Genomic DNA, 12300 nt, shown 5'->3' with positions numbered 1-12300 from the left:
CCAATTGCAAGTCTCATTCATTGTACCTATTAGTCTTTTATTAGTCTTTAATTATTACCCATTATTCTTGATCAATGAGAATTATACTGCAACACCACAGATGCTTCTATAAAATCATACTTTCTATATACCAAAATTTGGTAAAAATTACCTAATAGGCTAATATTTTTTGCCTATTAGGCTGGCATAATGCTCAATGCCCTATTAGTCTCAAAATTATGCTAGCATAATTGGGCAAGGCTTATACTGTACAGTGTACACCATGATAATGACTTTGCACAGCCTCAGAACAGCTCCATATGCCAAGAGCTCTCAATTGAGAATGGTGTATCAAAGTGTCTGGGGTTCTCATCAGTTTCAAGATAACACTACACCCATATCATGCTACTTATTCAGTGATGCTTTGCCTACCACACCGACACCGCCACATGCACCTCTTAGGCTCTTGTTTGTATAAATATAGGGAAACTTGCAAAATAATTATATTGGGTCAAGCAAGGTCAATAATACACTATTCTCAACCGAGTTTTCATTGGCATATGGATATGTTTTATGAGGCTGTTACACGATTTTATAATTAGGACTTAGTGCTTGCTGCTTACTGCATCAACATGGTTTAATGATATTCATAATCATTATCTTTTTACTGTGGTTACAGCCAAGTTACATGTACACAGATATTGCTGTTGTATGGAATGGACAAGTTTCACCACAGGTACCGTATTACTAGAATGTTTTGCGAGCATCAAACATTTGCGAACTTTGCGATGGTTGATCAATTCGCAACAATAAAATCCGCAAAACCTAAATTATTACTAGTAAATACACACGATCCTTGCCAGAACGCAATAGTTATATCGCAAAGGGTCAAATGTTCTGCTGATTTGGCTCATTCGCAAAGGTTTTTCACCCGCAAAATATTCTAGTAATACGGTATCAATTGTTTTGTTGAAAACAAGAATAAGAATAATTCAGCAAAATATTGCACAGAATAACATCAAGGGTCTTGATAACAAGTTATTATTGTTTGTGTGGCAGAGTTGCAAATGTGAGGAACCCAGTGTGACCTGGTATCTTCTTAGTGGTGGGTTGAGCAGTGTAGAGGGATTGTGTGGAGAGCGTGGGACGGACCAGTCTAGAGACACTCTCAGCCCCTCCAATATTGGGCACACTTAGACTGTGTGGGTGGACATCAAAGGGACGCAGTAAACACTCGACTGTGTCAATATCTGTGGAGGAGAGAGTATGACACATTATGACACAAATGACACATAATGACACACCTGTGAACCCAGAGCTGAGTAACTCTTTGACTGTCCTTTGAACTTGCTCAATACATGGAGAGAATGAACACAATCTACCACCAGTCACCTACAGGGGTCAAAGGTCAGGGGTCAACGTTGCGTGGGGGAGAGGGGACAATTGGTTACCTTGATAGCTTCCTTTGCATGCTGAACTGCTAACCACGGATTGGGCAGGTCCAGAAATACTGTAGATTGTGTGTATGTGTGTGCATTTGTGCGTGTGCGTGTGTGTACCAGCATCCACAGTGTCTGTGAGTCCAAACCCACGAGTACACACATCCCTGCATTCAAGAGTCACCACCTCACTCAGACCATGACCTCTGAACTCCTCCCTACACGTACACTAGTCTAAGAGTAGGAATGGCCCCCTTACTGTTGGTTACACATAGTTCACTCAATTTCAAAATGACATACCATGTTAAAAAGCGCTTCTATCTATATAATTATGTTAGAAGTGGTAAGCTTCAATCAGTTAAAAGCACTACACAATGATGGCCTTACCTTGCCACACACTAGTGATACAATGGTGGCCTTACCTTGCTAGAGCAGCTCTTTGATCATGAAACTCGTATGTGTACAAGTGGCCATTTGGTGCAACACTTCTAGCAAGAGAATGGGACAATCCACCACTACCAGTACCTGACTCAATGACCTTTGACCCTGGACGCAGGTCCAATTGCAGAGATATCATACTAGCATCTGGTGTGTAGATGATCTGAGTACGATGGGGAAGGGTCAAAGTCCAAAGCTCAGGGGTCGGATGAAACACTATAACCCAGTTGTTTCCATTGGAGGTGTACACCTACAGAGATACAGTACGCACACACTGTGTATGTGTATGTGGGGAGGGGGGTACTTACTTTAGACCCAAATGTTTTCCCTATAAGTCCATCATGATGTACAGCTCCACCTTTGACTTGTGTCACAGCACCAGACTCTATCTTCACAGCAAACATTCGCTCATAGCCCTGCAAGCTTCTCATGAGTACTTGCTACAATAGTGTAGCTTACCCTGCACACAATCACTAGATCCCCTGCAGATATCTTCTCCGTATATCCCAAAAAACTCATTGCTACAATACAATAATAATAAAATAAGCATGCGCATAAATAGCCTCCTTCACAAGGCCTGAGCGGCCTGGAATCGAGGCTAGCGCATAAAGTGGAGCTTTTGGACAGGACACCCACAATACTCGCAACACCTTGTAGCTAGTAGAGTCTACTCCTGCGGTCCGGTCTCCATGGCATCTCCTGACGTCAATGGCCTGGAATATTCTCAGATCCAGTTCCAGAAGCTCAGTTCCTTTGAAGATTGAAGAAGAAGCCAAGTGTCTTGCTGGAAGAGGTGAGTTTCTTTGCTTGTATCTCGCATGTTTGCAGGAATGTTAGACTAGGAAGCCTTGTGGAGCATTGTGGCATTGTTTGCTGTCTATTACATGTACTGATTGCTATTGACTTGATTTTTTTGCAGAACCTTAACCAGCGCAAACCTTCCACCGTGTTGCAGAATCATCGCGCGCCTTCCACCGTGTTGCAGAATCATCGCGAGCCTTCCACCGTGTTGCAGAACCTTCGAAAACCTTCCACTGTGTTGCAGAACCATCGCAACCTTTCCAGCGGAGCAGCGCGAGGATTTTCCAGTCATGGAAGGAAAGAGATAGAGATGGATCATCGGAAGCAGTGCAGGCTGCATGAGTCTATTGTAAGTTAAAACTGTACTTCTGTATGTTCATCTTAATATCTGTAGCTAGCTTGTTGCGTGTGTTGCAGCTATTGATTAGATTGTTCACTCTGGCCTTGAGCGTACCGGTGTTGTTTGCTTTTTGTTGAGCGTGGACTTTTCTGGTTGGTGATTATTTTGCCCTTGTATTCCTGGTGTTTTAAGTGTGGCCCCTTCTTGACTGTGAGGTGTGTAGGTCATGCAGCTTAATAGATACATACTTGCCAGCAAGCGCACGTTGAATGCATGTATGCATGTCTAAACTCGTGTTGGTGTTGCGCTTATAATTTGTTTTTCATGTACGCGTGGCTAAGAGTCTATTACCTGCATGGCCTTGAACCCTTGGTGGGGGGGGGGGGGGTGTCCGTAGCACTCAAGTAATCAATCAGAATGTGTGTGGAAGGTTCTTCAACAGTCGGGTCGCAGGACAGCATCTTCTTGTTCTTGGAACCGTTGTTGAACCAGCCTTCGGGGTGCAATGATGGATTACTCATGGCACTCCAGTCTATTGAGGGAGCACTCTGCTGTTAGTACCTGCCTAAAGGGAAAGCAGCACAGGATCCTGCCATAATTGGGAGTGTTAAGATCTCGTTATCAGTTCCAATAGTTAGTTAGCTAGCTAGGATCATTAGAAATAGCTAGCTATAATATAGTTGGACAACTGCTGCTTCTTGGCTTATGCTAATCTGTTATAACGGCTTTTTAGGATCTTAACTCTGTGCCTACTGCACATGGAATTGGTAAGTTCAGGCTTTAACTAAACTATAGGTGTGCCAAGGGAACTGTAGCCTTTGACTGGATTAGTGAAGAGTAGTCTTGAGCACTTGTGCAAGCCTTGCGTGCCAGGCTTGTTGCAACTGGAGTCGACAAGGGCTTCAAGAGCAAGGAGGTGTTGTCTCTGTGAGTCTACTGTTGTTGAACCATCCCACACATTCTGGTTGATTACTTCTGTGCTCAGTTAATGGTACTCACAGTCACAGGGTCCCTTTAGTTTATTATGCCCTTATTGTATTAGTCCCTTGGGCAAGGAAACTACTGGTAGTGGTCCTGTGATTGGTCGATTTGATTGGTTGTTGTGGTGGGTTTATTATGGGAAGTTCTGTCTCTTCTCTGCACAGTTGGTTTGACATGATGTTTGTATTTGTCTGGTATTGTGTTGATTATGATTATCTGGTGGTCTTGTGGTGCAGTCTTGCATGGTTGTAGAATTGATTGGTCATCTCTTCTCTGCACAACAACACTGCATGTTTGAAATTGGATTGTGGGAGTATTGGTAATAATTATATTGTGATGACAATGTCAGCTGTGGTGGTGATTGGCTGGTATTGTATTGTGTTGAGTGGATGGTTTTGTTTGAACTGCTGTGCTCAATGTAACCATGCATGCATTTGCTTGTTCTCTTGCAACCACAATGCACACAGCTCCTCCTACTAGCTACTGTACTAGTGTGTTATTCTCTCACTGTTTTTGTTTCCTCTCTCCCCCAGGTACGGACAAGCCATGCTGCTCTGGGACCCAGGGAGGATTACTAACCTGATCAATGACTGCATGTTCTGTTTGCAGGTATTGGAGGGGGCGGGGCTTGACTGTACGCCCCCACATCTCTTTTTAGGGGGTGGGGCTCGGATCTCATCGCCCACTACTATACTATCATTGTGTTCATTACAAAGTAGACTATGAGAGGTGGTGTGTGCAGGTGGATTGTCTCTGCATGTATGTATGGAGATGAGTATGGCTGGCTACATGTACAGTGTCTCATGCATTCTATGATGTATAGGTTGATGTCTGCACAACAACAAAAGATACGTAGCTTCTTTGAGGGGCCACCGCATCTATACACAACAGATAAGTACCTAGCTATGTATTATGTTGTGTGGCATGTCTTTCATGCTCTGTGTGTAGGTTCATTAATTGCTGTGGAGCCACTGTAACAGCATATGCAAACAGATAAGTAGCTAGCTATGTTGTGTGGTTTATGATCCCTGTGTAGGTAGATGACGTGTGGAGGAGCCACCTTAACAGCATACACAGATGAGTAGCTAGCTAGCTATGTTGTGTGGCAAGTCTTTTATGCTCCCTGTGTAGGTTGATCACTTCTGGAGGAGTACACACAGATAAGCTAGTAGCTATGTTGCATGGAAAGTCTTTTATGCTCCCTGTGTAGGTTGATTGCGTGTGGAGGAGCCACTGTAACAGCTAACACACAGATGAGTAGCTAGCTATGTTGTGTGGCAAGTTTTTTATGCTCCCTGTGTAGGTTGATGCCGAGTATGCACAAGGCAGGCAGAGTCTGGCACGAACAAGCACTTAACTCTGTTATAACATTATACTTGTTTTTTAACAATATTGTTATATTTGTTTGTCTCTAGGAGCTAGTGGAATAATAACTACAATCAATTATTGTAGGACAGAAAAACATTAATATGCATTTACAATCAGGTATTATATGTCTATGCCAACACAGAAACAGGTTCAGCTAGATATTGAGTAGTTCCAGCTGGTGCTCTAAACGAACTCTTTCCTCCATCAGCTGCACAGTAATGATAATCAACAAACACACACACTAACTGTTGCCTTCACACCTTGAATAGCTGAGTCTCGAGAGCTTTATTCACTTCAGTCAAACCCGCGTTCTGATCCTTAAGTTGTCGGATTGATACTTGCAACTCTTTCTTGTCTGTCTTTATCTCTGGCTTCTTGACAGGAGGGGGTGGGCGGCGTGGGGCCACACGGTGCTGTGTGTGTGAGGTGTGAGGTGTGAGGTGGGGTGGGAGGGTACATACATGTACCTTTCTCTTTGGTTTGTCCTCCACTAATGTCTTTGGTTTGTCCTCCACTAGTGTGTTTGTATCGTGAGCTTCATTATGTGTGTGTATGGATCCAGTGGACAGGGACCGCACACGCCCACTCTCCTCCTCAGTCTAACGAGATATAAGGAGTGAATGTATGATACACAGCTACTTACCTTGATGGTGTGCTCCAGTGGAGGGGATGCATGTGGACGCTGTGGTGTTGTTACGAACAGTATGATATACACATAAATATTCTGTAGCCTTACCGGTGGAAGTTTGGGGGGCTCAGCTAACGGAAGGTCCTTTAAAACTGTAGGGGATATAATTAGAACATACGCACGCCCACACACAACATACATGTACGCCCACACACTTACCATCTCGACCACTTATCATCTTGTTGAGGTCTAGAGACTTGCCGCGTGAGTGACCTTTGACCTTTCCTTCCAACCAGTCTCCATCTGTAGAGTCATCATCAGAGCAATCCAGTGCTTGATACTTCCTACACCAGGTTAACACATGACATTACACAGACAGTCTGGTCTCAGAGATACAGGTAATGCTGAAATAAATCACTGAATCTAAGTACACCATCATTATTGTAGCATTAGCGCAAGTAATGGCCCTCTCTAAGTTAGTTCCCCCCTGCGTTGTTAGCTCCCCCCAGTGTTGTTAGCTCACTTGCTTGTCTTGTGTGTTGGTTGTGGCGTTCCTTGGTCAATGTTGATAAGAATTTCCCCAGTCTCTCGAAGTGTTTTTGACCTTCGAACTGTTGCTGTTGGTTGTCTTGATATGCTGCCCTCTGACCCCGTACGTCTCCGCATTAATATTGTACTGTCACCATCGTCGTCGCTAATAGCAACCTCTCCAACTAGCGTGTTGCCAGGGGCAACTCCTCCAATTGGCATATTAATATCAGGGTCTTCAAGTTCAACCAATGCTGTACTAGCATCACTGGTATCTTCTTCAAGGAACATCATCGTATCAATATCAGGGGCTTCTCCAAGGTCTACCAGTGTGTCGCCGGGGGCAATGATCCCTCCAAGGTCTACCAGCGTGTCGCCAGGGGCAACGATCACTCCAAAGTCCAACGTATCTTCAGATGTTTCCTCCACATAATCCAACAGTGTGTTAATATCAGGGATTTCCCCTCCAAAATCAACTAGGACACCTGTTGTAAACAAAGCTGTTTCATTATCAATAGCAGCAATACACTATACACGTGATGTTCACCTGTGCCCTCCAGTGTAGAGGTGAGAGGTCCAGTCTTCCCTACACACACACAGAGGTACAACCCTCACTTGAGCATACATTTGAAAAACAAAAGCAACAATTCTACTCTAGTGTAAGTCCCACTGTGTACACTGTAGCTAGTGGTAAAGGCTGGTTGATGCTAGAGCAATATAATGGCACTCACTTGACACTAGATAAGGTAGTAGTGTGGTTGGTAGGGAGGATGGGATCTCGTGGCCATTGCGTCTCATCATGACTAACTTCATGGCAACACAAAACTCTCCCTCAGAGAGAGCGTTGTCTCTGTTCACATCAGCCAGCCTCCTACACACACACAGCACACATGACACACGCCCACACAACACAGTGTAGAAACCCACCAAATAGTTGATAGTTCTTGGTTGGGTAGTTTGGAGAGGACAAAGAATTCTCGAGCTTTGTCCCCTTGCAGCAGACCATCAGATGTACTCAACTCTTGGAACTGACTAGTGCACTTGTCCCGCAGCTCATCAGAAACCTTCCAATCAGCTTCCAGTGGTGGGCTGGCTGGTACCCTAACCTCAAGTGGACCTAGTGACTGTGTCGGTGATTGAAGGGGGAACATGGGCAACAGTGGAACACTGGCTCTGCTTGTGTGTGCCTGCGTCTCTCCACTAAATAAGACAGGGAACTGTACAGTGGTCTGTCTCCCGGGGGAGGCTAGTGGCTCTGTTGGCAGAGAGGTGGTCCAGGGGGAGGCTAGTGGTTCTGTTGATGATAGGGAGGTGGTCCAAGGGGAGGCTAGTGGTTCTGTTGATAGTGAGGTGGTTTTGGAGGGACTAGAGGCTAAGGCTGGCTCATTGGAGAATGTGTAGCCAGGAACACTCTCCTCATCAGACCAGTCTCCCAGTTGGGAGTAGGTCTTGCGATTGTTCTTGATATTAGGAGAAGGTTGATTTCCTCGAACAACTTCTCCTCTCAATAGTTTAGGAGAGTCTGGGACCGGGGCCGGGGGAGTACGAGATCCGGACTTATTGCGATTGTGTTTGCTTTTCTTGGGAGTTTTCTCAAGAGTTGAATCCTTGGACTTGGTCCATGGGAGTGCTCTAATGGAACTTCGTTTATCTTCAAGCCGATTCTTCTTGTCCCGTTTGTCACTGAAAAGAGGTTTATCTGACCATTGATCAGATTGACTGCTGCTGGGGGGTCCCTCCAGATCCAATAACTCATCATCCTCTAACAAAGCCATTCCTACACGTACAGTATAGAGGTGGTGTACACACAGGCTACAACACTTACCCTGGTACAGTCCTGGTCCCACTGTGTTCACACAAACTGCCTCTCTATAGTGCTCCTGGGCCTAGCGCCTGTACACTGTACATGTACTGTATACTATACTGGAGTCTATTCACCTTTAAACTTTTAGATGTCATGTGTTTGCTGGCTCAGCACAAACTTCTAGCTAACGCATATACCTCTTTCCTTGGCAATCTGTTGTAGAAATTACAACAATGGGTAAGGAATCGTTATGATGAATTAGATGAAGTTGTATGTGAGCTCCTCCCTGACAAACAAACTGTAGTCTAGGTAACCGCCTTATCAGTCAAGTAGGCTAAAAATCTGTGTCCTTTGATGTAAGCTTTGATGTCTCTTTGTGCATATGTAGTTATAAAAAAAAAAAAAAAAAAAAAAGAAACCTTTGACTAGCTAGGAAGAGTAGCAGCAGTAGGCAGCAGTAGTAGTAGCAGTGCAAGCAGGACTAGACTAGATTAAAAAGTTGGTGGAAAGAATAACTGACCGTTTGGACGTCACCTGGCTGCCAGACTTTCATCTGGACTCTTCCCCCTGAGTAGCTGGCCTTTCTCTAAGCCACAAAACTGAGCAAGAAGCTGAAGAAGCAGCTAGACAGAGACATGTACCTAGCCTTGAGAATTGGGAGGCGTGGCTCAACTAGTTAGCCCAGCCCAGAGGAATTGTTACCGTGGGTACTGAACAACCGTAGAAGTAGGGCTACCCCTGGCTTTACTGAATTAACTAGCTGTGTCTGCTGTCTAGTTGGACCAGATTTAGCTAGATAATGGGGTAGAGAATAGTTGAGCGGTGCTGTGTGTAGCTTGAACTGTACTGGCTGGCAAGAATCTAGTAAGCACCCTATGCACTGATAACTCGTCAGAATGGAGGGTATGTTCTAGGGATCTGGACAGCTGTACATCCAAAGGAGCCAGGGAGTGCCAATCATCTTCTCCCAGTCTCTGACACGCTAAACAAAAGGAGCTAGAACTGGGAGTCCCAGCTAGAATTGCTAGCCGGATCTAGACTAATAGAATGACTTGGAGGCGTGGTGAGGCCGGATCCACACTAATTGATCGACCTAAAGACGCTCCTGTTCCAGATTTCACGAATGGCAAGGAAAGGGATACATACACTGTACTTTGTGGCTAGAGCTAGCTAGCTAGAGATGGCGACACCTCGTGCAGGAGATATCCCGATGGACCTAAAAGCTGTCAAACCTTTCCTCATTATCCACAAGCAGTTGGAGAGAGAGCACCCTGTAGTGGCTTACTTTGGTGAGGCTACTCCATCGTGTGTGCGTACCCCCCCCCCCCTGTAGTGCTCATGTGTGTGTGTGTGTGTACCCCGTGTAGTGCTCATGTGTGTGTGTGTGTGTGTACCCCCCGTGTAGTGCTCTTGTATGCTGTCCAGGAGGGCATTAAAGTGAGCAAATCTCCAGAGGGAAAGACATACTTGTTCAAAAGCATGGACAAACTGGATACGGTATAAATTATGAATAAGTTGGGAACCCCTTCCTTAACTGACACGTCCCTTCCTTGCAGATGAAGAACGAGCTATTGTGTAATCCTGATTTGAAAGAGGATATGGGAAGTGATAATGTTATTGGAGCTCAAGCGCGTATTGAGAACTATGCACTGGATCTGTTTGACACAGCTGATCAGGAGGACAGGGCAGCAAGGTTCACCAAGTAAGCTCTTTACAGTTGTACTGGGTTCATTATTTTTTATTATACACACTTTGCCAGGAATTTGTCCAAACGCTTTTTCACTGCCAGTCAGATCTTTATGTCCCTCAAGCAATTCGGAGACCTTTCTGAGGAGGTAATTAAAGTGCCCCTGTAATCGTGTCGTATTGATGCCCAGTGGGCTAGCCCCTGTAATCGTGTCATGTTGTATCTCATAGATTGAGGGGAAGATGAAGTATGCTAAATGGAAAGCTGTGGAGATTGACAAGTGTCTCAAGAATGGCATCATGCCCACTCCCGGTCCTCCTGGAGGCTTCAAAGAACAACATGATGAACCAGCTTCTCTGAATGAGCCTACTGGTAACTATGGCAACCAGCCAGGATCGTCTAGTGATGTTCCAATAGGATTTGATCTTCCTCCAGTCCCCCAACTGCAACCCCCCCAAGTGCAGGCACCTTCCCCAAAATGGCCACAGGAATCCCCCCAAGTGCAGGCACCTCCCCAGAACTGGCCGCAGGAACCCCCCCAACCTCTACCTCCTCAGGTGTGGTCACAGCAACCCCCCCAGAACTGGCCACAGCAACCCCCACAACCTCAACCCCACCAGATACGGCCTCAGCTACCCCCTGAAGTGAAACCAGTTCCCAGGCCTCGTGGTCAGCCAGAGGTGGCAAGTACTAGTGTTGCCCGTGTGGTGGTAGGAGCTGGAGAGACAACCAAGGCTCAGAAGTATTGCAAGTTTGCCTCGAGTGCCATTGATTACGATGATGTTGAAGGAGCAATTGATTATCTCTCTAAAGCTTTGAATCTGCTAAAAACTGGCAAAGAAAATTGACTGTATTATTGACTGTATTATTATTATAAGACTCTCACTTCATGTTTACACAAACTATTGTTATCAATAACGATGTCATATAAAGTGTTTCTAATAGTTCATTGTTCTATAAAAAGTTCTCCAATTGTGGCTTTGGGTGGGAACTTGGTTCCAGAATTCTCCCCAAACTGTATAATTATTATAGTGCAAGCATAAAGTGATACTAGTGGTTTTAATTACCCTAGTCAACTGCACATGTGCAGAGCAAGGTTCACTAAGGTCACGAGGACAATTGATAGCAGGAACATTGCGGTGGATGACAGCATTATAAGCAGTTCTCATTTGATGGGCACATCTCATGAAAGGCATCCTACCGACGGCAGTCCCTAATCCGGGACACAGCACGGAGCTAATGAGCTTGTCAGGATGACAACGATTGTGTTCCCTCACTGCACATGCATGCGTGGGGTTACACACACACACAATATACTAATGCCAGGAGTACTAGCAGGAGATATACACCTTCTCTGAGTATAGCTCTGAAGGCTAAGTAGGAATTGACAGTTTTGCTGACATTGGTAGGTATCCTCATAGTAGGTGCTGCAATGAGATAGCTGATAGGTGTACCCTGGTTTACACTGGGAGACAAGTTAGACCCCTCCCCCTGGAGGCTAGAGTACGCTGGAATGATGACTGCCTGACCCTGTGTAAAGAGTGGAGTGGGTGTGAGGTGTGTGAGTGCTTAGCTCACGACTGGTAGCTCTCCATCATGCTCTTCCCTCAGAAGTTTCTGTAGCCTCTCCTGCCTACAGTACAAACACTCATGATACACTGCAAGGATCGTGTGTAATTTACCAGTACGTACTATAAATTCAGGTTTTGCGATTTCATTTTTAAAAGGTCAAACGCTTGCGAAGTTTGCATAATGTTTAAATATGGTATGTAACTCACATCTGCCAACCAAAGTGTCTGGAATAGACCATATCAATCCCACCATCCATGAAGCCATAGCTGTTAGCTGGTGACACCTATGAAGAAAGCATGTACCATGCAATATCAAATAGCAACACTTCCTTCACTTCCTTACTATAGCGTCTGCAGCCGGAGCACCTTGGAATATATCACCTTGAGATATCTGTAGCATGCATGCATGCATGGATCAATACAATCCTGTGTGTGGCGTAGCATACCTGTATGGAGTCTGTGAAAGACTCACATCCAAAGGCTTGTGTATCCCTCCACGCATCCACCATCGGCTGGCTAATGTCTCTCAGGAATATCTTGAATCCTGCAGTCTCCTCCACAATACTCTTCTTGTCATCACAAATCGACAACGACATATCCTATTATGTAATAAAAAGTAAAAATAAAATAAATTATTTTTGGGTTAGACTCAGAAAAGAGCCGCGGGTAGGTAACAGTTAAGTTCAAATGACCACACCCCTACTACAGTAGCTGCGGTAATTATTTTAATAAACGC

The 12300-nt window shown here is 45.0% G+C and overlaps 4 protein-coding genes and 1 long non-coding RNA gene across 8 annotated transcripts; 2 read left to right on the top strand and 3 right to left on the bottom strand.

Annotated features, from left to right (window-relative positions):
• Nucleotides 1-911: 911 nt before the first annotated feature.
• LOC135349873 (tRNA (adenine(58)-N(1))-methyltransferase catalytic subunit TRMT61A-like) lies at nt 912-2448 on the bottom strand. The gene is made up of 7 exons (XM_064548517.1): nt 2316-2448; nt 2165-2272; nt 1841-2106; nt 1539-1636; nt 1431-1489; nt 1284-1371; nt 912-1229 (listed from the first exon to the last, which is right to left on the bottom strand). Exons 1-7 carry the CDS (start codon nt 2373-2375, stop codon nt 1021-1023), a joined length of 888 nt encoding a protein of 295 aa, XP_064404587.1. The 5' UTR covers nt 2376-2448; the 3' UTR covers nt 912-1020.
• An 86-nt stretch (nt 2449-2534) lies between these two features.
• LOC135349875 (uncharacterized) lies at nt 2535-5429 on the top strand. 3 transcript variants are annotated; one of them, XR_010399013.1, is made up of 3 exons: nt 2535-2649; nt 2776-3006; nt 4512-5429. It is a non-coding gene; the product is annotated as an uncharacterized LOC135349875 (long non-coding RNA). The 3 variants fall into 3 exon arrangements; XR_010399014.1 differs by having other exon boundaries at nt 2776-4737; nt 4802-5429; XR_010399012.1 differs by having other exon boundaries at nt 2776-5429.
• On the bottom strand, nt 5406-8488 carry LOC135349869 (ralBP1-associated Eps domain-containing protein 1-like). Of its 2 annotated transcripts, none has more exons than XM_064548512.1 (11): nt 8328-8488; nt 7430-8279; nt 7234-7373; nt 7050-7088; nt 6498-7002; nt 6194-6318; nt 6083-6126; nt 5990-6028; nt 5814-5945; nt 5607-5759; nt 5406-5554 (listed from the first exon to the last, which is right to left on the bottom strand). In XM_064548512.1, the coding sequence occupies exons 2-11, from the start codon at nt 8275-8277 to the stop codon at nt 5501-5503; spliced, it is 2079 nt and encodes a 692-aa protein (XP_064404582.1). In that variant the 5' UTR covers nt 8278-8279; nt 8328-8488; the 3' UTR covers nt 5406-5500. The 2 variants fall into 2 exon arrangements, with proteins under 2 accessions (XP_064404582.1, XP_064404583.1); XM_064548513.1 differs by having other exon boundaries at nt 6498-6987.
• On the top strand, nt 8448-10960 carry LOC135349872 (vacuolar protein sorting-associated protein VTA1 homolog). The gene is made up of 6 exons (XM_064548516.1): nt 8448-8503; nt 9449-9595; nt 9712-9803; nt 9863-10008; nt 10066-10141; nt 10224-10960. Exons 2-6 carry the CDS (start codon nt 9487-9489, stop codon nt 10839-10841), a joined length of 1041 nt encoding a protein of 346 aa, XP_064404586.1. The 5' UTR covers nt 8448-8503; nt 9449-9486; the 3' UTR covers nt 10842-10960.
• LOC135349874 (uncharacterized) lies at nt 10847-12187 on the bottom strand. The gene is made up of 7 exons (XM_064548518.1): nt 12011-12187; nt 11908-11955; nt 11772-11848; nt 11572-11626; nt 11343-11523; nt 11061-11269; nt 10847-11008 (listed from the first exon to the last, which is right to left on the bottom strand). The coding sequence occupies exons 1-7, from the start codon at nt 12158-12160 to the stop codon at nt 10940-10942; spliced, it is 789 nt and encodes a 262-aa protein (XP_064404588.1). The 5' UTR covers nt 12161-12187; the 3' UTR covers nt 10847-10939.
• Nucleotides 12188-12300: the final 113 nt, after the last annotated feature.

The sequence above is a fragment of the Halichondria panicea genome, chromosome 16 (assembly GCF_963675165.1).
Source record: "Halichondria panicea chromosome 16, odHalPani1.1, whole genome shotgun sequence".
NCBI lineage: Eukaryota > Metazoa > Porifera > Demospongiae > Suberitida > Halichondriidae > Halichondria > Halichondria panicea.
Note: the sequence above shows the minus strand (reverse complement) of the source record. Positions and strands in the feature narration are given on the sequence as shown.

Excerpts from the sequence above, each read along its gene's own strand:
- LOC135349869 (XM_064548512.1), bottom strand. The coding sequence starts at position 8,277 with ATGGCTTTGTTAGAGGATGATGAGTTATTGGATCTGGAGGGACCCCCC. Across the intron at positions 7,089-7,233 it reads ACTACCTTATCTAGTGTCAA|GGAAGACTGGACCTCTCACC; the intron begins GTGAGTGCCATT and ends GTGTGTGTGTAG. Across the intron at positions 6,319-6,497 it reads CCAACACACAAGACAAGCAA|GAAGTATCAAGCACTGGATT; the intron begins GTGAGCTAACAA and ends AACCTGGTGTAG.
- LOC135349872 (XM_064548516.1), top strand. The coding sequence starts at position 9,487 with ATGGCGACACCTCGTGCAGGAGATATCCCGATGGACCTAAAAGCTGTC. Across the intron at positions 9,804-9,862 it reads GCATGGACAAACTGGATACG|ATGAAGAACGAGCTATTGTG; the intron begins GTATAAATTATG and ends CCTTCCTTGCAG. Across the intron at positions 10,009-10,065 it reads AGGGCAGCAAGGTTCACCAA|GAATTTGTCCAAACGCTTTT; the intron begins GTAAGCTCTTTA and ends ACACTTTGCCAG.
- LOC135349873 (XM_064548517.1), bottom strand. The coding sequence starts at position 2,375 with ATGAGTTTTTTGGGATATACGGAGAAGATATCTGCAGGGGATCTAGTG. Across the intron at positions 1,372-1,430 it reads ATGCAAAGGAAGCTATCAAG|GTGACTGGTGGTAGATTGTG; the intron begins GTAACCAATTGT and ends TGACCCCTGTAG. Across the intron at positions 1,230-1,283 it reads ACTCAGCTCTGGGTTCACAG|ATATTGACACAGTCGAGTGT; the intron begins GTGTGTCATTAT and ends TCTCCTCCACAG.
- LOC135349874 (XM_064548518.1), bottom strand. The coding sequence starts at position 12,160 with ATGTCGTTGTCGATTTGTGATGACAAGAAGAGTATTGTGGAGGAGACT. Across the intron at positions 11,627-11,771 it reads AGACACTTTGGTTGGCAGAT|GCAGGAGAGGCTACAGAAAC; the intron begins GTGAGTTACATA and ends TTTGTACTGTAG. Across the intron at positions 11,009-11,060 it reads CACATGTGCAGTTGACTAGG|TTTGGGGAGAATTCTGGAAC; the intron begins GTAATTAAAACC and ends ATAATTATACAG.